The 24,238-nt window shown below is 39.7% G+C and overlaps 1 protein-coding gene and 1 long non-coding RNA gene across 3 annotated transcripts; both read left to right on the forward strand.

The window, feature by feature from the left end:
• The first annotated feature begins 12,021 nt into the window (after positions 1-12,021).
• On the forward strand, positions 12,022-16,348 carry LOC104242111 (vacuolar protein sorting-associated protein 24 homolog 1). Of its 2 annotated transcripts, XM_070147475.1 has the most exons (7): positions 12,022-12,146; positions 12,228-12,443; positions 12,550-12,626; positions 12,892-12,994; positions 15,221-15,342; positions 15,687-15,878; positions 15,946-16,348. In XM_070147475.1, exons 2-7 carry the CDS (start codon positions 12,332-12,334, stop codon positions 16,006-16,008), a joined length of 669 nt encoding a protein of 222 aa, XP_070003576.1. In that variant the 5' UTR covers positions 12,022-12,146; positions 12,228-12,331; the 3' UTR covers positions 16,009-16,348. The 2 variants fall into 2 exon arrangements, with proteins under 2 accessions (XP_070003576.1, XP_070003575.1); XM_070147474.1 differs by having other exon boundaries at positions 12,028-12,146; positions 15,687-16,348.
• A 448-nt stretch (positions 16,349-16,796) lies between these two features.
• LOC138870013 (uncharacterized) lies at positions 16,797-17,381 on the forward strand. The gene is made up of 2 exons (XR_011400177.1): positions 16,797-16,880; positions 16,995-17,381. It is a non-coding gene; the product is annotated as an uncharacterized lncRNA (long non-coding RNA).
• Positions 17,382-24,238: the final 6,857 nt, after the last annotated feature.

Consider the following 24,238-nt stretch of genomic DNA (forward strand, 5'->3'; position numbering starts at 1 on the left):
CTCCAATATCCTCATGTTGTGTAGTCTATCCATGCACCTATCTATGAAGTCCTGGCATCCTTATGATGCTCACCCCCGAAGATAGGTGGGTGAAGTCTAGTCCATATGTCCAACTACTTCTGCGGGTCACCGTCCGCAGCTGGTCTGGGCTGGGGTGCCACTACAGCAACTGGTTGGGGCCCCATCTGCGGGTAGTGCACCCGGAGTCTGATACACTACAGTTGCGTGTCCAAGGGCCTGAGCAGTAGGGGTCTATGCTCTCCCTCTTGCCTGTGATATAGCTGGATCTGCTGGAAATAAACCAACCCGAGTCATAGAATCCATGAACCGTAGTATACGGCCCATGACCTCCTGGAATCCCGGTGCTGTCATAAAGTCCACCGGGTAGGCTCAGTTGCGGGCACCTTGCCCAGCTCCTCGATGATAGGATCTCCCGCAGGATCTGCTAGTGGTACTACTGGGATAACTCTAGGATGCCCTCGTCCCCTACCTCGGGCCGGTGCCCTCCCCCGGCCTCTACCTTGGCCTCTAGCAACGGGGGGAGCAGCTCTGCCCGGGTCTAGAATATCAGTCGTGTGTGTCCTCACCATATGTGAGAGGATAGAAGAGGGAAATTTAGCATAACAACCACTGCATGATAGGAAATGAATAAAGAGTAGTTTTTCCCAACACCCTATAGCCTCTCGAAGATAAATACAGACATCTCCGTACCAATCCACAAGACTCTATTAGGTTTGCCCATGACTTGTGAGACCTACGTGAACCTAGTGCTCTGATACCATGTTGTCATGATCCATTTCCATAATAGGTCATGATGGCACCCAACACCATTGTCGGGCAAGCCAATGCGGAAATACTAAATAAATTCTCATTTACTTTTACCCAAAATAATTGCAATGACTTCTTAAGTTGAACTAAAAGTCATAAATGATCAGTAAAGCAAAAATAATCATACAATCCCAAATAATAGTCTACTAATGTGTATTCCAAGACCTGGTGTCACAAGTTGTGGGCAACTAGTAGAATATACAAAAGAATCACACTATCCTACTGTCCGAAACAGAATAGACAGCAAAACTACATAACAGAGACTCCTTCAGGCTGCTGAACGGCGTGGGAAGGGAAGCAGATCACCGTAGAAGTCTCGAAATCCGCTCAGGGATGTGCACCAGACTGATAGCCAGAGACACCTGCCTCAGATCCTGTACAATTAAGTATAGAAGTGTAGTATGAGTACATAAACAATATGTACCCAGTAAGTATCCCGTCTAATCTCGAAGAAGTAGAGACGAGAGGTCGACTTGATACTTACTAGGGTCAAATAATATGAGAAAAGAATTTATAATAAGCATGGATAGCACAATTTATTAATATTTTATGGCAAGGAAAAACAGTTCTTTCTCCAGATAATATCATGGGTATCCATTTACATTTCAAGGCATATATGAAGTTCAATCCATAGAAAATACTAAATAAAACATGGGCAAGTAACACCGAGGGACGTACGGCCCGATCCTACATAAAAGTAAATTGTGCATTGTCGAGGGTTGAACGGATCCAACCATAGATGCATCTATTACCCTGCTCGCGAATCACACGTGCGACGCGGTCAAATATAATAAACTCACCAACAAGCAGACAATAATGTATATCTAAGGAGTAGTTATTCACACGAAAATTCAAATTCTCTTTTAAAAGACCAAGCAGATAAGATTCCTCTTACTAGTCTCATTTACCTTAATCAACATAATTTATACGAATCCGAATTTATCATCAAGTTACAAGAATATCACATAGAGCATGCTTTTGGGTCCTAGACTACCCGGACTTAACATAATAGTAGCTACGCACGGACTCTCATCACCTAGTGTGTACGTAGCCCCCGCATATAATGGCAATTAATTCAATTATTACACCTATGGGGACAATTCCCTCTTACAAGGTTAGAAAGGAGACTCACCTCGCTCCAAGTGCACTTCTAATACCAAGAACGAGCCCAAGCCCTCAATTCGGAGCCGAACGATCCAAAACTAGTTAAATGAGGTAGGAACTAGTCAATATAAGCTTACAAGATCTAATTCTAGCTATTTAAGCCATTTCCCAACCATTAATACAAGTTTCCTATAATCCGACCTCGGGCCCACATACCCAGATTCTGAAATTTTTCGAAGGAAGTTGTTCTCTACAACCTAAGGATCAATAATATATGATTTCTAATTCATTTCATAACCAATTTAGTGGTAAAATCTAAGTTTATTAAGACCCTAGGTCTAGCTCTAATCCCTTGATTTCTCCAAATCTTTAGGTGTTAATCTACCCAAAACTAGAGTGTTAAACTTAGAAATAAGGAGGATGAACTTACCTCACAATGCTATGTGGAAATCCCTTCTAAATAGCTCCAAAATCGCTCAATACCTGAGTGCCAAATAGTCAAAAATGGTTGGAGCTCGACTAAAATGAAGCTTACTGCCTTAGCAGTTTTCGCATCTGCGGTCAGGGGACCGCATCTGCGAGAGGAGACCGCATCTGCGAAATTGGCTAAAAGGGCTTGGACCGCTTCTGCGGTCTTGAAGCCGCATCTGCGAAGCCACTTCTGTGGCTAAGGAGCTACTTCTGTGGTTTGGCCTGGCCAGCTCTGGGCCGCATCTGCAAGGCTACGATTGCTTCTACGGTCCCACACCTGCGGTCAACCAACCGTAGGTGTGGTTATGACAGAAGCAGATGCTTCAGCACTTCTCCAAATTCTCAACTTCACTCGAGCCTCGTCCGTTTGACGCTCAGGGCTCCCGGGCCCCGCCCGAACATACCGACAAGTCTGAAACCACGAGACGGACCTACTCGAACCTTCAGAACGCCCGAAACAACGCTAAATCAAAAATTCACCCCCTAAAACCAAATGAATCAAACTTCTGAACTTCGAGTTCTTAATTTTCCTCTAACGAGCCGAAACGCCCTAAAACTACTCGGATTGACACCAAATTTTGCGGTCAAGTCTTAAATGATATATCGGACTTGTACCGAGCTTCGAAACCAACATACGATCCCGATACCCATGGAATCAATCATTAATTAGTTTCTTTAAATCTTTAAAACTTCAAATTAATAATTTATGATAAAAATTCATTACTCAGGCTAGGGACCTTAGAATTCGATTCCGAGCATACGCCCAGGTCCAATATTTTCCTACAAACCCTCCGGGATCGTCAAATCACGAATCCGGTCTGTTTGCTCAAAATGTTGACTAAAGTCAAACTTAGCCTTTTAAGAAAATCCTAAGAAATCAAATGGGCATATTTCACTCCAAACTCTTCCAAATCCCGAACACACCATCCCTGTAAGTTGTAAATTAGTTAAAGCAAGTGCGGGAAGTTTTATTTAAGGGAACAGAGTTCTAAAAGGAAAAATGACCAGTCGAGTCATTACAATTGATTGATACATCACATCATTATTTTTCGGCTGATCTTTCATGACATTGTAAGCCTGAGGGATTGGAGATATTGATGACTGAGTGGGGCCAAGGGCCTATTTGTGAGTGATATTTATAGGAATGGGTTGCACGCCGCAGTATGTTATGTTGATTTATGCCATGATTGGCTTATTATAGTGCTTGGGCTAAAGGAGCCCCTCTGGAGTCTCGACACACCCCTAGTAAGCATAAGTACCTACTGAGTGTGAGTGCCGAGTGATTGGGAGGATTGAGTGACTGTAAGGACTGAGTGGTTGTGAGAATTGAGTAACTGTGAGGACAAAGTGATTGGGTAGACTGAGTGCATTGATACACCGAGAGTATGCATACGGTTTTATCATTGCGTTGTATTAAAGTTGGCATGCATATGTTGACATGTAGGCATAGAGATATACTTTCCTCATGCCACTTGATAATGGAACATCTTACTTGTTGTTGGAAGTTTTTGGAAAAAATCACAGTTCTCAAACTTACTCATATTTTTGGTGACTACGGTAAAAGAATTGGGTTTTTACTGATATACTTGAAAAGCATGACTATTTTTTTTGAAACTGTGAACGAGTCGAGCATCTTATATCTAAGTATGTTTCTTGTACCATTATTATTATTCTGTTATGAACTGTTGTTGGCTATTGGCGTTGGGTTCCAACCTCTGTTCCAGCTCGTCACTACTTTAAACCTAAGGTTAGGTTTGTTACTTATTGAGTACACGAGGTCGATTGTACTCATATTACACTTCTTCACCTTGCGTGCATATTATGGATGTTGATGTTGTTGTGTATGACGGAAGCTAGCATTGAAGATGTACCTGCGTTCCAGTTATAGCTGCCTCTTGTTCATGGTAGCTCTAGACTTATGAAAATATGTTTATGTACATTCGGACAGACGATGTATTTATTTCATACTAGGTTTGTATACGCTAAATCTTAGAAGCTCATGACTTGTACTACCAGTCCTTGGGAATTCTTTGTATAATTGCTCAGTTGTATTATCATTTCTTCTCTTAATAAATGTCATTTGAACTGGTTTATTGTTAACTCGCTTACCTAGCGGGTTGGGTTAGATGACATCATGGCTAGTTGCATTTTGGGTCGTGACAAGTTGACATCAGAGCTCTAGGTTCATAGGTTCTACGAGTCATGAGCAAGTGTCTAGTAGAGTCTTCCGAATCGGTATGATGACATCCATACCTATCTTCCAGAGGCTACAGGGCATTTAGGATAATTTTCCATCTTTCTTTCCTTATCATGTGAAATTAATTCAGCTTGAAATATAACTCTTTGAATTCCATTCACGCATTCGTGTACGCATGTGAGCGCTCGGTATCAGTTGTGCATCGCCGGCTTGTGATACCATGGATGAGGTGCAAGATGTGATTTCAGTGTGCTGATAATGGCCAGTCTGGAGGACTTGAGGTTGGGTTTTGAATGTAGCTTCAGCATAGGGATTTTGGTTGTGTGAGCACTTGCTTTTGGACTTATAAGTCTGGCAGTGTCCCTATTAGTGGAATTTATGGCTCGATGAGTGGTTGGATGACTATGTGATGAGTTAGATGTGGTTACGGGATGTGTTCAGATGGTTTGAGTGTGACGAGAAGAGTTTTTTTGAGATTTAAAAGTACTATTGGGTGCTTGATTTCTGTCGTGATTTGACGTATAGTCTCGAGTTATGAGTATGTTGAAGGATCTTTCATGTTGTTTAATTGTGGAACGAATTAGACTCATATAACTTGTTGATGAGTTTAGACTCAGGAAGAATAAGTGATTGTGTAGGAGTTGTTGCTGTGAAAGGGCTAGAGAAATGTCAGTTTGAGGCTAAGCAGGCGGGTTATCACCTACGGGGTGTCCTGAGGTTGTGTGATCCCTATATTGTTTCTATGGAGAGTTTTCTCTTATCGGTGGGTTATATGAATAGAAACTTGAGTTTGGATCGCTTGGGGATGTTGGTTTGACTATCAGGAGGATGAACGCGAGCTTAGCAGATGATTTGAGGTATTATATGGTTTGTGTTACATGAGCTTATAAAGGATTTAGTTGAATCTTACCGCGGTATTATGACAGTAATAGAGTATGGGCATTGTGAGTTATCGAGTGTTTTCATCTATGGCTTTGATCCAAGTGGGTGAGTCTGCTATCAACAATTTAATTGCATGGTTACGTGTGTATTGCTTTCGGTTTGAGGCATATTTGTGGATCGGTTATGACTTGCAAAGGTTGGTTTTGAGGATGACTTAAGCAAGGAAATTTCTGGATGCATGGTGTATTATACTTTATGGGTATATAGGAATCATGGAATGATTGAGGTGTTATTCGTGAAGGATGTAGTGCACATTGAGTAGGAATTTGCTCGGTTGCGTCAATGCGGGGTTACATCTATGGGGGTTGTCATGCTAAAGGGGCACAAGTCGTTTGGCCCGTTTGGGGCGATGCAATTGAGATTTGAGCAGAGTGGATGACTCTCGAGAAAGTTCTAATGGATTCAAGATTTTTATGTAGCAATTGTGAATATTTTTGGATTTGTATATGGCTAGGATATGAGATTTTTCATTGGATGGTGTCGATATTTGTGGAATTTCTATATCATTATAAATTCTATATTTCATCATCGAGATGGTGAAGGAAAATGACTTTAGATTCACAGAAGGTCTCTTCAGAGTGGGTGTCTCGGTTGTGGTACTTTTCGGGTGTTTAAGAGGGAATACAACGGCGTATGGACCTTAAGGTGATGTGGTTTTATTCTAGGATCTTTTTGGGGTGAGTCTTGGTTGAGGATCATGGTATTATGGCGAGGAGGAGTGTCAACTTGAGGATAATTCGGAAGGAACTCAGAGAAATAGGGAAGCCTGGTAGTAGGTTGGATCTATAGGGTAATGGTATGCTCGATTCTTTTAGTTCTCGTGATGTAGTGAGTATCTATAGGTGTTTTGTAGCAGTACTCTTAGGTTTGGCGACTAGCATGGCTTGGTTGAGTTAGAGAGAATCAGTTCTGACGGCTTGATTGTGTGCAAATGGATTTCAAAATGTTCTCAAGGATTTCTACCACGGTTAGAGGTGTATATTTCCTACCGGCATGAGGAACATGTTGTGTATTGTGATTTTCTCCTGGATGAGATCAAATGGAAGGTTCCTAGTCAATTGAGTATGTAGTTTTCTTACGACTCAGAGTTGATTATGAGATTCTCGTACTTTTCCTATCATGGCATGATAGATGTGGCGTGTTATGTGGGATTGAGATTTGCATGTGCAAGGTCACGGGGCCGTTTCGAAGGGAAGATCATAAATTCTTAGATAGTATGGATGGTTTTCAAAGTTTAGATGAATGCTATAACTATTTGGTAATTATTGGGAAGGGTGCGCATTTCAGAAGGTGCACAGTGTTCAGATTTACGGATGCTTCATTGGTATTGCGGTACTTGCCTGGTTGATCAACTACTGATATTCAGATTTTGCTATATGGCATGGAAGAATTATAGAAGTATTCCACGTGGGAAGATCGTGTATGAGAGATGTGATAGACATTCAGGTGGTGGAGTTGGGATCGGATATGGTGACTCATGTGTTCTATGGACTTGGAGACCAGAAGTTCTCAGAAATAGATCGTGTCTGGCTGTGGAATGTGAAGATGTGTCCAAAGCTAGCCAGGTAATAGTATGTGTTATGGTTCAATCGTTGTGGACCTTTGGAGGGTTATTTATCTATTTATGGGTGACCAGAGTGGATTTGGGGTCCATCGGCAGGCCCAATGAGAATGTGTATTCTACAACGGGTCGGATTAGTTGACTCCATACTACTGTTGTTGAGGGATGTGCCATTTGGTTAAAGTTGAGCTTATTCATGTTCTGAGATGTTTTATGAGTTACCCTTCTATGCTACGAGGGGTTGGCATCCGTTGGTTATAGGCACACATGGTGCGGTCCTATTTGGGCCTTATAGAGGAATTTGAGCGAGATGGATATTAGGGTGTTGAATGATTGATTGCGTATTTGGTTATTTTTTTCGGACTGTGTTATTGTGTTATTGGTTCCTCCATAGTTATGGTCATGCACCTTGGGTACTTGAGGTCGAATTGTGCGTGGCTGTTGATTTTGGGCATGGTGGCTTGAGGTAGGGGTGGGCATCAGTCGGTTCGGTTCGGTTGTGAATGTTATCGGTTCGACATATCGGTTGTCGGTTTCTAAATATGTTAAACCGATAATCGAACCGATAAGATATTGGTTATCGAATATCGGTTTGTCGGTTATCGATCCTTACCGGTTCGGTTATCGGTTTACCCGATAATAATAAAAAAATATCCAAAAAACTCATGTTTTTATTATAGAAATCGTGATCATACTTCCAAGAGAAAGGAACTGAATTTTACCTCATAAGAAAAGATGGATTAAATTTCAACTTTAAAAAGGAAAACTTTCTTTATTTACATTTGAAAATCCCAATAGGATCTCAATTTTTAAGTTATAAGTTAGTAGGAGTAAGGAATAAAATATTCAACAATATATTCTTACTAACTATCTCACTGTGGGCGTGCATAATGAATAGGAAAATAATAAAATCCTAATCTTGTAAATACAAAAGAATCAGTGCAACAAAAAAAACAAATAGAAAAGACTAAAAATCTAAACAATTAATTATTTAAAGTATAAAACTAAAAACCATAACTGAAAAATTAAGATGAGAAATTCAAAAAAGTTTAAAACTTACTCTAAGGATTAAGGTTTGAAGATGAAAAGTAACCGCCGAGAGAGTTGAGAAAATGAAATCATAAGGTGGCTTTAAATACTTAGTGAGTAAAATAATAATTTTGTTAAAACTTATTGGGCTATCGGTTAAACTGTTAATAAAATTGGGTAAACTGAGACCCGAACCGATAACCCAATAGTCAAATAACATTAAATCGTTATCAAAACATTTACCCAATAACCCGATATCGATAACCCAATAACATTTTATTGGTTTGGACTATTGGTTATACCCAATATATGCCCAGCCCTAGCTTGAGGTACTCCATATTGATAGTGTTTGGACGGGGTCACGCATTGCAACAAAGTTATGTTGAGATATGATCCTTTGTGTCAGATTTGTGTGTCGTGGTTATACTGTGTGTGATGGACTCATGGCATTGCGGTACTGGTGGTAGTTGTTGAACTTGCAGGACGGTACTCTCATTTGAGTCATTTTTCATGATTGAGCACATTTGAATTGTTCCGTATTGGTGCATGGATTGCACGGTTTGTGGCTCTGTGTAGTATTGGTGTGGCATGTCAGTAGAGTAGCTTGTATTTGATAAGAGGAGGTCGTCGGACCTAGAATGGGTATTATCGGATTTTATTGCGGTATATTTAAAAAGACAATGTCGTTGATTGGCTTAGAAATTAGCTATAGTTCTTGTCGAAGGAGATCGAGCTCCATGGCTTGTTGATCTGATGAGTGATTAGGAGTTTCTGCGCGTTTCTTTCATCATTGGCACTATACGAAGGTTTTAGAATGAGGTTTTGTTTGATATGAGGTTTATTACCAGCATTGGATTGTTTTGAGCAGCTACTATGGTCAGAAATTTTGCTACGAGTATGCGAGTCGTGTGGTATGTCATGTGATTACATCTTGGGTTATGATTATGGCTTGATACAACTTGTTCAAATTCGTACAGTGTGTGGAAGAGAGATTCGGGTCTTATAGGAAATTCCAGGTTTGGAAATTGGATTTTGTGGTTTACGGGCTGAGGTTGAAGTAATGATCATCAATTATGTTGTGTTGGCGAGCTTATATGGAATAGGGTGATGTGGAATCACCCTCGGGTATGTGTATGGTAAGGTTACACGGCAGTTGATGGCTTTGGAATGACTCTCGGCACGTTCTAGAACGAACATATGTTAAAGTGGGGGAGGATGTAATGACCCGACCGGTCGTTTTGAGCATTTGCACTTTGCTTGATAGTTTGTGGGCATGAGTAGCTCCATATGATGTATTATGACTTGTATGAATTGTCAGTTTTGATTTTCATGTTATTCGGAATCGATTTGGAAGAATAAATTTCATGATTGAAGCTTTAAGTTACAAGAGTTGACCAAGTTTGACTTTTTTTAGTATTTGACCTCGAATTGAAGTTTTGATTGTTCAGTTAGGTCCGGATTGTGATTTTGGACTCCAGCGTATGCCCAGATTTGCATTTGGATGTTTCTAGAAGGTTTCGCCGCAAATTGGCGAAATTTGAAAATTTGAAGGTTTGGAAAGTTCATAAGTTTGACCGAGAGTTGACTTTGATGATATCAGATTCAAATTGTGGTTCCGGGAATTGAAATAGCTTTGTTATGTCATTTAGGACTCGTATGAAAAATTTGGGTTCATTCCGTGTTGATTTGATATGTTTTGGCGCGAGTTTTGGAAGTTGAAAGTCCAAAGTTCAGTTAAATTCGAATTGATGTGCGATTCGTCGTTTCAATGTTGTGATGTGTGATTTGAGGCCTCCATTAAGTCCATGTTATATTATGGGACTTGTTGGTATGTTCGGACGGGGCCCCGAGGGGCTCGGGTGAGTTTCGGATATGTTTAGTTTGTGTTGCGCTCGTTTTTTTTAATGTTTTAACGTCGTTTTTTCAAGCATAAATGGTACCACATTAAGCAAACGAGCTTCAATTTTTTTTATTGAAGCATTACATCCTTATCGTAATTTTAGAACTGTAGCAACTGGAATCATCAAGTTTTGACATCGTATGAGGAATTTATGGTCATTTTACTAAGAATTGGGTTAATTACGAAATTGCCAATGAATTCGTATTTAGAAATTTGCACTATTTGCAAAATATTGAAACCAACATATCTTCTTCATTATAAGGTCAAATAGAGTGACTCAAAAGTCTAACTTAACTGGAATTTCATAATGAATCTATTGGAGGCATTAAAAGTGAGGTTCGTGATCATTTGGCACGATAAACGAGACAGAACAGCTGGGCGGAAGCATATAAATCAAGGGTTTGTTCATTTGGTCATATTTTGAGTTGGGGAGCTTGGATTTGGACAATTATTAAAGTGATTTTCATCTAATGGATTTGGGTAAGTGTTATCTACTCATTTTTATTATATTTCGTGAATATATCTTTATTTTTGGCAATTGGTTGATGATTTCAAAAGTAAAATTTGGGGATTTTGTCTAAAATTTAATAAAGTGAATTTTTGAGTTTTGAACATCGATTTGGAGTCGGGTTTGAGTAAAACTAGTATGGTTAGACTCGTAATTGAAAGAGTTATCGAATTTTATAAGTTTTGTTGAGTTCTGAGCCGCGGGACCCGGTCTTTCTGGTTGATTTTGGGATTCTGAGTAAAGATTCGACCTTTATCAATTGGAATTATTTCCTTAGGCTTTATTTGATGTATTTGAGTTGCTTTTTGCTAGTTTCGAGCCGTTCGTAGGTCGGTACGCACGGGATGGTATTTTTGGAGCATCATTTGGCTTGTTCGGTGTTGGATTTGGCTTGTTCGAGGTAAGTAACACTTCTAAACTTGGTGTTGAGGGTATGAACCCCGAATATACGTGATATGTGTTTGGTGTTGAGGTGACGCGCATGCTCTGTGACGGGCGTGTGGGCGTTCAGCGTGTGAATGGTAACTTGGTTATTTCTGTGGTACTATGTAGTCACCTAATCTTATTTGTATCCACGAAATCTCTACGTGCTAGAGTAATTGAGCTGTGATCCATGTTAGAAATCATGTCTAAGCTATTTCTGCACCTTGCGTGCATAATTTGGATGTTGATGTTGCTATGTATGACAGAAGCTAGCATTGAAGACGTACCTGTGTTCTAGTTACAACTGCCTCTTGTTCATGGTAGCTCTATACTATTGAAAATTTGTTTATGTACATTCGGAAAGACGATGTATTTATTTCATACTAGCTTTGTAAACTCTAAATCTTAGAAGCTCATGACTTGTACTACTAGTCATTGAGAATTCTTTGTATAATAGTTTAGTTGTATTATCATTTCTTCTCTTAATAAATATCATTTGAACTGGTTTATTACTAACTGGCTTAGCTAGCGGGTTGGGTTAGGTGTCATCACGGCTAGTTTGATTTTGGGTCGTGACAGATGTCTTTTTAACATCTTTTTGTCTCTAAGTTGTATTTAATTAAAAAAAATTACATAACCGTTGGACCCATTTAACCCGTTTGAACTGCCGACTCGTTTAGCTCGAGACCGTGAGTTAGTGGGCACGGTCCAGGGCTGTTTCCTACAAAAAGTACATTTAGCCCGGGACCGTTTGAACTGTTTATTTAGGGACCGTACCGAAATCGGGACCGCGGCCCGCAAATTTGAGACCCAACTAGGCCCACTTGCCGCCCTTAGCTTTTAATCAAAAGCACTATTTTTTCCTAAAAAAAACTTGGTCAAATACCTCATATTGAGATAATATAGCACTTTATTGAAGAAAAAAAGCAGCACTTTTGGCTTGGGGATAGAGAAACTTTGAGGAATAGTAAAGGATAAATGAAAATAGCTAAAAATATTAAGGTGTTTTTATGCATGTAAAAATATAATAGAGAAATCATGGACTTTTACAAATAGAAACTTCGGAATCCGACATGTCAGATTTCAACTACTCCTATAACGAACGGAAACCTCCTTTCTCACGGCGGCTTCTCTCCTACGCGCCTTTCTGATTCAATATTTCATACTTTGAGTCCTCATCCAAGTCAGTTTGGTGAAATTTTTTTCTATCTTTTTCACTTATTCTGCAAATTTAACGTAGAATAAATCGTAAGGGCTATTTTAGGTTCGAAGTTGGACGATCATCAGCGAAAGAAACACGCAATTGGATTGATTGCTGTTCGATCTTCTAGTCAAGGCTTTGATTTTAGGAGCTTCGGAAAAGGAAAAATGGAGAAAATGAAGAATATATTGAAGCCGAAGCCGAATCCGCAACAGCTTTTGAGAGATTGGCAACGTCGCCTCCGACAAGAGTGCAGAAATATCGAACGCCAAATTCGAGGTAAAAAATTATTGTGTTTTTTTTCTTTGATGATTTGAATGTTTGATGATTATTGGATCTTAACTGATTGTTAATTTCATGTAATTTTGGGGTTTTAATTGTTCAGATATACAGAGAGAGGAGAAGAATGTAGAGAAATCAATTAAAGAAGCTGCAAAGCGAAATGACATGGGTTCTGCCAAGGTAATTTAAACTGCTACTTATAGTTGAAATTTATACATTTGCTATTAACTTAATCTTCTGCTGATGATTGCTTTGAGGCTTTATTTGGTAGTTTATGTCATAGCCAAAACTTTGTTTTCTGGTTCCTGGGAATAAGGAGCTATTTTATCTATGTTGAATATATTAGGGCTTCCCAGCATAATCATCATTAGTTAGTTGCCTTCTATTTTCATGTTTTTATGTTCCTTTTGCTTATTCATATACCAGTGTTATGTGTTTATCACAGGCACTAGCGAAAGAGCTTGTGAGATCTAAAATAACTGTGAACCGATTGTACGAGAACAAGGCACAATTAAATTCGATATCTATGCACCTTGGAGAAAGTGTCGGTATGATCACACTCTCACTCCATCTTGTATTTTGTCATTATTTATTGACAAGTGTGCAGTTGCTCCTCTAAGCTCTTTGATGAGCAAACTGTTGGAAACACAGTATGTATCTTCTGAAAATGAAGTACCAATAATTCTTGACGCATTCTCCTTTATCTGACTCATTAAAATTTTAGGATGTAGTTAAATTCACTGGGCTTCTCAGTTTCCTGGGTGCAAGTATTCTTGTTTAAGGAACTTTTCACTTTTATGATCGTATATATGCCCTCAATTCAAACTAAATGTCCTGTTGTACTTCTGCACCCTCCCAAGGAGAATATACCTTGTACTCCATAATTGTTGAGTTGAAGTTTCAAGATGCATAGCTAATGACATGTGGGTTGATTGTGAGGTAAAAGTTTATTTTTTGATTTGTAGATGTCCGGAAGTTAGAATTAGGACTCCCAAATGTTAATATACTTTTGGTGTCCTATGACTAGAGGTGAAAGATTCTTGTCAGGGGGTTAGGACGATTAGAAATATTTTGGTAAACAAAACTAGAAACCTGATATTTGAGTTGATATAAAGGTCATACTTTTTACGTTTGACTGCATTCTTCTCTTCCCTCCTATTGTCATTATCTTATAAAGCATGCCTCACACTCATCACTGCTGAAAGGAGAAACTGAACATCTCCCGCTGTTTCATATCATCTGAAGTTCCCAATAGAAGGAATATCATCAATGGCAATGAATACAGTACCCTTTCTAGTGCTGTCAGCCACCATGTTTTATCTGAACTATTCGAAAATTATTGGAAAGGGAGCTTCTAACTAATCTCTCTATCTAATCATATCTCTTTATCCAATTATAACATGTTCACTTGTTACCTGGTTGGTCCTCAGCTGTCATGTTAGTTGGTTATGAAAACGATGATAGAGTGAACATGTTTGGTCGTCCTCACTTGTTACATGTTTTGTGGTGCATATGGACAGAAAGGAATCAAAGATACTTTGATGGCATTTCAACTGTAAGACACAAACTCAAGCCTAGATGTTTGGTTTTACCTTTTTGCTGGGTGAATCACACCCCTGTGTATAACCCTGACCTTTTCTTGGAGTGTATCAGCTCTATAGTATTGTAATAGGTTTTTGTCTTTCCTTGGAGCTGATATCTCCTTTTCATTTGTAATCATTGCATCTTCTAGATGCCTTTTAATCAATACACCATTTACTTCATCAAAAAAAGAAGAAAATGATGATAGAGCTTGATGGAAGCAAAAGGGGAGGAGGAAATACTTCCATTGATCTCTTAAAAGGGTCAGGAAATCTTAATGGTCCAGAAAATGTCAGCAAAACATGGAGTCATGCATTAATTTCATCCCATATATGGTGGAGGAGATTGAATAGTGTTACAACATCAGTACAGTCTAGCTGCATCACTAATATGTAATCCCGTAGCATACCACTGATGAGTAAATGTAGTCGGCAAGTCTGGAACATGTAAACAGGAGACAGAAGTAATTGTCGGATGTGTAGCGCCAGGCAGTATACCTTTAACTTTCATTTGTTCTAAAGGAAAAAAGATATATCTTTAGCAGTTCCTAGTTATGAACTTATTCTTTTGCCTTCTAGTTTCTGGAATGGACTTTTGGTAAGTTTGTTATAATTATTGGGAGGATTTCACGTGCTTTATGTGTAAAGATATATATTTTTGAATTTGGACTTCTGTGTAATTAAAGATAATAAGTTAAGCCTTATGTTTATGCTTTACCAAGAAACTTTTCAATGAAGATCAGTTTCGGATAGTTTTGTTAGTGTCGATAAGACATTTGAAGTCTATCGTATTTTCATTAAACCTTATATCCCAGTACGAAAGAAGAAGCCTGTAATATCTTACGCCTAGCTTTGGCTAATGCTTTTCGAGATTGTTTCCTCTTGCTTCTACGTTCTGATTTTGGATGCTCACATTTTGCTACTATATCTTGCAAAATTGAGTTAACCATGGAGTTTGCACGTATACGTTTTAAAAGTTGGATATTGTAACTTCTGATCGAAATCCTTCTGCTCCATTACATGTTCCCATTATGTCCTTCAGGTAAGTAGCAGCTGTTTAAATTGTCCTTAAACTGCAGCTAGACAACCATACTTTGATTGCTTAAGCTGGATGAATGTATTAATTTGCTAACTTTATTCATTTGTATATTGAAATTTTCAAGTATCTCATGATTTTCTAATTCATTTTTGCAGCTATTGCTCGCACAGTGGGGCATTTGTCCAAGAGTGCTGAAGTCATGAAACTTGTTAATAATCTTATGAAGGCTCCAAAAATGGCTATTACGATGCAGGAATTCAATAAAGAAATGACCAAGGTATCTATTTGGCATTAGATTTTTAAGCTCTGAAGAGATGTCTGAGTTCTCTGTTGGTTGGTGAATCCCTTTTGGATCTGTATGATTCTGAATTTTAAATAGTTTATTAAGCTTCATGACGCCGACATGATCATGTTTTGTTCTTTTTATACTCTTTCTTCTTCTGCACTTTGACTTTCCTTTCAAATCGATCAGCCTGCCTCCCTATGAGAAAATGAGGACAACTTCTGCACTTTGACTTAACTTTTGAATCAACTCGTCCACTTTTTTTGGGGTGTGTGTGTGCGTGTGTGTTTCTGCCTGAAATGGAGAATATAATCACTCTTTCTCTACTGTTGTTTCAGGCTGGTGTCATTGAAGAAATTGTGAATGATGCAGTGGACACTGCATTGGATTCAGAAGACATAGAAGAGGAGATTGAAGAAGAAGTTGACAGGGTCTTAACTGAAATTGCTGGTGAGACTGCTGCGCAACTTCCTGAAGCAGTCCGAAAGGAGAAGTTAAAGGAACCTGCCCAGGCACTAGGAGATGCAGAGGTATGTCACATCTATAAACCACTGCATAGAAGTTTAATTGATCTTTTCAATGATGAAATAAATGCAGGGTGCTGATGACGAGGAAGATCTAGAAGAACTAAGGGCTCGTCTTGCTAAAGTAAGATCGTAAGTGATACTTAAGCTGACTTCCAGTTCCTGAGGGTTCACTTATAAAAGGCCAGTATGTGAAGTGGCAGAGCTCCTTGTATGGTCTGCTCCGGCTGCATCTTCTTTCTGGATCAGGAAATAGTAGAGTACTTTCTGTATCTTAAAATTAGCTGCTCTGTAAAGTCTTATCAAGCTCTTGATACTGTGTAGTCATTGTCCAAATCTGAGCCTTTATTCTCTCACGCTGTGTTATGGAAAATGTGATGCTTTTCAATGTATGGAGTTGAAACACTATGTTAGTGACATTTCTTTGCTGTCTAGCAGAATAGGCAGTTCAATCTATCTATTTAGGAGTTCTTTTCCGCCTCTTTCTTTTGTTATTTATTATTTTCAATCCACTTTCATTCTTCTGTTTTGGTTGAAGGAATATTATTTCCATAGAAAAACTTCTGATGTTTCTTTTTTAATCCGTATTAATACATATTTTTACATGCTTCAGATCTTGAGATGTTCAATTTCTTTCTTCTCCATCACTTTGTATTCTTCGAACTCGGGTTTAGTGTGATATTTTGTTAATATTTCCAGCCTGCTTCTAGTGGCATGATGATTGATTCCATGGATTGAAAATGTCACCTATATACATAATTGTTATGTTACACTGGTTTTTGTTTTGCGGGTCATTGGTCAACTATGGAGTATATGATGTTTTCTGCTAATTCATTTACCGTTTTTAGTTAAAATGATAGATCTGCAGTGTGTTATCATTTTTATTATGGCCTGAGAATAACAAGATAAGTAACTATTTTGCAGTAAAGTATGCACCTATCTTTTTACTGTCTGATTGGTATTTCAGATAGCAGAAATCCACAGACTACAGTCTAGATGAAAAACCTGGTACAGCCCTGACAAAGGAATTTGCATATTTTCTCTTTTCACATGTTATAAATCTCTGTACTTTCTTGATATGAAATGCATACTGGAATGACACGCGCTTGCTAACTACTGCAGGTATTATGATGGATTAGAGATTTGACTTCAATGTTTAAAGCAGTCGAAGGATGCAAAGGAACTCTTAATAGAACTTTTCTGTTTTTGCTTTGAAAGAGTTGTTTTATGGGTTGTTAAGAGCTCAAATGCTCTATTAATGGAGGAAAATGGAGAAGAGAGACAAGGCAACAGAGAGAGAAAAAGTTCTGGAAATTGGGAAATGTTTTCACTATTCTAATTTCTCAATACTGTCACGACCCAAAATCCACTGGGGGTCGTGATGGCGCCGGACACCGCTGTCAGGCAAGCCAACCGCAAATACTTAATTAAATTCTCATTTAAACAATTGCAAAAAACTCTGATTTTTCTTCAATTTTTACTAGTAAAAGATACTCAGTTCAAATTAAATATACATGTCAAGAAGTTATTACAAAATATCCCATAACTATCCCAGAATCTTGTGTCACAAGTGCACGAGCTATTTCTAGGAAGTAATATAATACAACAATCGTTCGGAATACAAATTGGACAGAAAATAAATAAAATAATCTGGAAGAGACTCTGCTGGCTGCGGGTCTTCTCGAGAAGTGCAGCTCACCTAAGTCTCCGTATCAACCATGCCACTATGCCACTAAGCCACTAGCCACACTTGAACTTGTGCAACAAAAATGCACATCAAGTGTAGTATGAGTACGAAAACAACGTGTACCCAATGAGTATCCCGTCTAATCTCAAAGAAGTAGAGACGAGAGGTCGACTTCGACACTTACTAATGTCCAATGATAATATAGAAAAAATGTGAGAAATTCATGGATTTCATAAAGCAAAATTTAACTCATAAAGCCGGAAAGCAAGTAAAAAACTTCTCAAATAATAAAGGATTTCAAAAAGTTTACTTTTCATTATCTTTATCAATTTATCTCTGGCCAGGAAGGGGCAATTATCAACATTTAAAATTCTCAAGCAAGCAATACAAGCATGCGCATATCATGCCGAGGTCATGCGGCCCGATCCAATAATATTTAAAATGTGCACTACCAGAGGGTCGAATGGCGCGAACCATAGATGCATCTATTTAATCTACGAGGCATTCGGCCCGTTCCGAAATTAAACACACACAGACAGTCAATCAAGAAATCAACAGGGAACAATTATCCAAAGAAATGCCAATTCTCTTTTAAACATTTTTGAAAATGAAGTTTAAATCTTTTTAGAAATTCATTTACTAATCCGATATGATTTAAGCAATTCAAACTGTCAACAAGGGTACAAATATTCCAAGTATAGCATGCTTTTGGGTCCTAGACTACCCGGACTTACACATAATAGTGGTTACGCACGGACTCTCGTCACCTCGTGCGTACGTAGCACCCACAAATAGGAGCACATAACCAATTATTTCAACTATAGAGACAATTTCCTCTTATAAGGTTAGAAAGGAGACTCACCTCGCTCCGAAGATCCATAACCGACATTCCACGCTCTTCCGAAAACTTGAACCGATGCTAAATGCTCCAAAACTAGCCAATAATTATGCAAATCCATTAATATATGCTCAATTACTCATGGCAATCCAATTTCTAACAATTCCTAACCCCGATCGAAAAGTTGACAAAATTGCCCTCGGACCCACGTGACCGGATTTCGAAATTTTTCGAAGATAAAGTTTACCCATGAACTCACGAACTCAAATATATGATTTTCTCTTAATTTCATTTCCAAAATCGTGGTCAAAATTCAAGAACACGAATTTTCTAGGTTTTCCTCAAACCTCCAAATTCCTACCAATTTACATGCTCAAATCCATACACAATCAATATATTTAACTCAAGATAGGTGGGGTTAGCTTACCTTGTCGTTGATGATGAAAATCCCCCCTTGAAACCCTTCAAGAACCACCCAAGCCAAGAAAATATGAGTGAAAATGGCCAAATCCCAATTTTAAAACACTCACTGCCTCCAGCCCTTTCTGCATCTGCGGTCACTTGGTCGCTTCTGCGGTTCCGCAGGTGCGGTTACAATACCGCTTCTGCGGTCCTCCTCCTGCTACCCCAGCCCTCTTCTGCGCCGCACCGGCCGCATCTGCGATCTCGCAGGTGCAGGATTTCCTTCGCACTTGTGGCCTCTAAGCCCTTCACTTCTAACCACTTCTGCGGCACGACGACCACTCCTGCGGCCCTAGCCTCGCAGGTGCGGTTACACCAGCAACCAGCAACTTCAGCCTTCTCCAAAATTCTAATTTCGATCCGTTAACCACCCAGAATCCACCCGAGGCCCCCGAGACCCCAACCAATCATACCAACCAGTCCCAAAACACATTACGAACTTCCTCGAGGCCTCAAATCATATCAAACAATGCTAAAATCACGAATCGACCTCCAATCCAAGCTTTATGAACTTTAGAACTTCAAACTTCTACTTTCGATGTTTAAACCTAGAAAATCACGTCCGATTGACCTCAAATTTTGCACACAAGTCATAATCTACATTACGGACCTACTCCAACTTTCGAAATCGAATTTTGACCCCGATATCAAAAAGTCCACTTTCGGTCAAACTTCTCAAAAACCTTCAAATTTCTATCTTTAGCCAAATGACTCCAAAACGACCCACGGACCTCCGAATTCATTTTCGATCACGCTCCCAACTCCAGAATCACCATACAGAGCTACTCCTAGACTCGGAATCCCAAACGGACTTCGATAACACCGAAATGCACTTCAACCCAAACTTATGAAATTTCTTCCAAAATGCTAACTTCCACATTAGGCACCAAACGCTCTCGGGTCATCCGAAATCCGATCCGGGCATACGCCCAAGTCTGAAATCATCATACGAACCTGCTAGAACCTTCGAATCCCGATTCTGAGGTCGTTTACTCAAAAATCCAATCTTAGCTAATTCTTTCAACTTAAGGATTCCGAAATGAGAATTCTCTTTCCAAATCAACTCCGAACTTCCCGAAATCCAATTTCGACGATGCGTACAAGTCATAATACCTGAAGTGAAGTTGTTCATGTCCTCAAACCGCCGAAGAACGTGCTAAAGCTCAAAACAACCGGTTGGGTCGTTATATTCTCTCCCACTTAAACATATGTTCGTTCCCGAACGTGCTAAGAACTGTGTTGGGGTTGTCCGAAATCACTGTTTAACACCTCGAGCACCTACCGGTGCTACCACAACTCAGCTAGGCACCCTAGCTTGATCAATCTAAAGATATCCTTTTTCACTTAAGCAAATAAGCCTTAGAGCCCAATTCCTACAACCGGAATTCTCTGCCAGGCCTGTTCCAACATACGCTCACCAATAATTACCTGCAGCACCAAAACATGACTGCATACCTCAGCTGAATTCACACCTTGCACCACTTTACTCACAGGACTACAATAACATTCTCTGATCAAATTAGTCGAATTTCCACGAATCTGATGCTCCCATTGCACCTCATGACCTATATAGGTCTTGCTCTAACTCTTACAATACCGCCAAGACGGAAGAGGTGTGTAGAAACTCATACCCAACTCCCGAATCAACAAATCATTGGGTCTATACTCCTGACAAGGACCATCACCTCATTCTGAACCAAATAATGGTCTTAGCTCCTTAATATACTTCATATAATCAGATTGCACTGATCTTAAATCCAATGATCTCGTCTCACCCAGTACGAACCGCTCAAGCAATAAGCCACCCCGGACATGATCAAATGTCTCATATGATGCCACAATGTGCCAATAGGCTATGAACTCGAACGTGACAAAAGGAAAACGAACTCTGGAAGGAACTACTCAACTCACGCACTAATATGGACTTTCCTTAGAAAATAGGAAACAAGGCATAAAAAATAGCATATGGAAAACTGTACTCAACATCACACTATTGCAGCATGCAACCCGATCCAAATAACATACCTATGGTGGCGTGCCACCCGATCCATACATAGAATTCACATAAGGAGATATATATCGAGCTAAATTGCTCATTATAACAAAATACCGAATATCGGTCAAAAGCACGCTAAGTACATAATACCATCCCTGGGGAGACATATAGTGCCATAGGCTACAAAACTCAAGCACAACTGAGGTGTGATATACGATCTGAATCTCGAGAGCCATCCTGCTCATATAACATCATCTCTACGTGGAACCTTAACACATAATAAATTCACCAAGCCGTCTCACAACTCATACGGCACCATATATCATTACATGAAATAGCTAACGACGAAATAGCACCCCGACTACTTGTCCAAAGGAGCGTATCACTGAAATGAACACATATGGCCTGATATAAAGCCCATATTCACATTTAGATCCATCCACATACCTCAAGCTGATTCTGATCACACTAAACTAGGTTAATAACCGTTCGAAGGTCCATAATAACTCCCTTTTTCTCATAACACACGAGAACTACCATTATAACCAGGGCAATCCTCCACGGTCCACAACCCAATAAGTCGAGTGCCCTCTAAGCATAATTTCTCAAATTAATGATATCACCACTGTCTTCATACTTGGTTTAAGTCTTCAATCAATCAAGTGACTACATGCCCCTATATAATCTTCCTGTGGGGCATGCTCCCACGACCTTCCGTAATATACAACAAGTATGCGTATCCATACCACCAGCCGTACTAACGCTGAGAAAGCATTCAAGAATCCATAACCAGGATGCAAGGCCTTTTTCACCAAACACCAATCTCAGGTGACGCTGAAGACGATACCCACTTACTTTAAACGTCAAAACTCCTTTACTGCTCATCCGAGCTCGTGACAACCTTGTTAACACCGAACTGCGAACTTGATCCTCACTTCAAATTCCATACCACTCACTGCACCCAACATGCCAATATACAATAGAACATGCTTTTCATCATCACTCCGGAACCGCTAACAAATCAACACTTCATCATATAAAAACTTTTCACTTAACTAACTCCAGGAGAACCATAGCAACACACAGATGGATTCTCATAACCGTAGAATATGCAAATATCTAAGTAGTGGACTAAGCCACCATAGCCCTTCCGGGATCCGCCTACACATAACAGGCCATAACACTAGAATTTTTCCGAATAAAATCAATTACGGCGGCTGGCAGGCCTTCCACGTACCGCCACAAATCCCTTGCATAACTTGATCACGCTAAAAGAACTGATCACTACCACCAATATGCCAATTCAACTATGGCTAGTCAATCTATCTTCTTTCCAATTTATCCCTGATTGCCTTAGAAATAATAAGAACTCCATTCAACACATAACACACTCCATCCGCACTCATCCCGAGCGACCTTAAATCACGAGACCATGCTGTCTCAAATCCCACGAACCATTTCATACCTCCCAAATGCTACACTGCAAGTCAAACCATCATAGAACATTCTGGGCCTCTTCTCATAGGCCACTACAAAGCTTGATTCTTAACCGTACCTATAGGCTTGAAATCATTAGCCACCACACTTTACCCCTTTTGAATCCACTAGGACTGTTGTTGAGATCCACCTGCTCTGACTTGGCCCCGAATATAATCAACTCCATGAATCTTCTAGCACATGAATACCCTCCCGGCAAAGCACCCGGCAGAATCACTTCCCTTGAAACCCGCATCTATACAAGGCATAAATCCTGAATCTTTCCTCAAGTCGGAACATGAGCCAATAAGGCCAACCATAGCACACCTTTAACAATCCCTTTGTTCAATTTACTACTTATATTCCTTTTCCGTAGCTGAAATAACCCATCAATATGTTAATAGCTAGAAACCTCAGAAGTAGTTAACCATGCAACCCAATCATAGGCGGTGGGACTCTCCCACTTATCTTGAAGCCATTATTACACCCCTCTGGAATTCACCAAGATTCTTTATCTTTTACTGACATGACCTTGTGCAATTAAACTGCTAGATTCCTCAAAATCCTTCCATTAGCACTTCATGAATACCCTGAATTTCCATCGACATTCACACATTTGACCTCTTACCGGAATGGCCAGTAACATCCTCCACAGAAGCTTCGCCAACCACACAACCGCTAATCTACTCACAGGGAATAACCCATCCGTGGAAATCACTTTTCGACATCTTCCAACGCTACTGCACGGGGTGCAACCACTACGACATCAACAACTCATCCTGAGTCCGAGCTCACTCTTTAGCTGCACAAGTTTATTCACCCCTCGTGGATATCAATTAAATATGCGGCAACATCCTTCCAATTCAAAGTTATGTTGTATCCTTCTTCATTTCAAGCATCTCCTTTCCGTTATATCAAATCTCTTGTCGCATAATAGCCTATACTTCAAATTAGATCCGTAGACCCCGATCATTAATCACTAAAATTCCCAAGTCGTTCTAAACTCTCCTTAAGGTGCGTAGTCATCCTAACACAAAGCCCATGTGCAACTCCGCTACTCTCACACTTTGGCGGAACTCACCCCTTTAATCGACTACTCGGCCTTTGCTTCTTATACCTAGCCTTTTAGAAATTTTAACCACCGCCTGACACTCCCCACATGTCCTTCCTCATCCTTTACTACTCAGCTTTTGCCTCAAATAAATTCCATCTTCATAGCACTTGTACCCAAAAATCGCTACTAACTTTAAACTTTTCTGAAGATCATCTTTCTCGAGCCGCTAACATTAGGAACATCGATTCAATCCTGAACCACTGCACCCCGCAATATCTAATAGTTGTTTCTCCAATATTATTTCACAATATCTTACCCCAAAGGCGAATTGCAGAAGTCCATAACACCAGTGAACTTACCACATACAATCGAGGACGGCGATACTACATCGTAGATGAAAATTCCACCACGCTCGAAAATACCAAGTCTCGTTACTCCATCACCCCAAATTTGGACATTCATAGGCCAATTTCTTTTCCTCTACTGGAAATGAAATATCAGATCTCCGAATCATGCACTGAGTAGACTTCCTTTCAAATCATTCACCGCCCCAACATATAGGCAAATATCATGCCATCAAGTCAATACTGTGCGATAACCAATCGTGAGCATCATAGCAAGCTGTACATAGCCTCAAAGCTCTCAGGAATACCGTTACTGAGCCGAGATGACAAGATATCCTTCCGTAAGGCAACGACAATAGCCCAATTAACTATTCGGGGAGAAACATCCCACACCACATCGGTAGTACCATTACAATTCTTCAATTCTCGATTTATAGCAAGCGCTTCATGTCACATATAATTGAGTAAGAAGGAAACACGGGCATCAGCCTCAAGGAATCAAATCACAC

Source organism: Nicotiana sylvestris, chromosome 6 (assembly GCF_000393655.2).
Source record: "Nicotiana sylvestris chromosome 6, ASM39365v2, whole genome shotgun sequence".
NCBI lineage: Eukaryota > Viridiplantae > Streptophyta > Magnoliopsida > Solanales > Solanaceae > Nicotiana > Nicotiana sylvestris.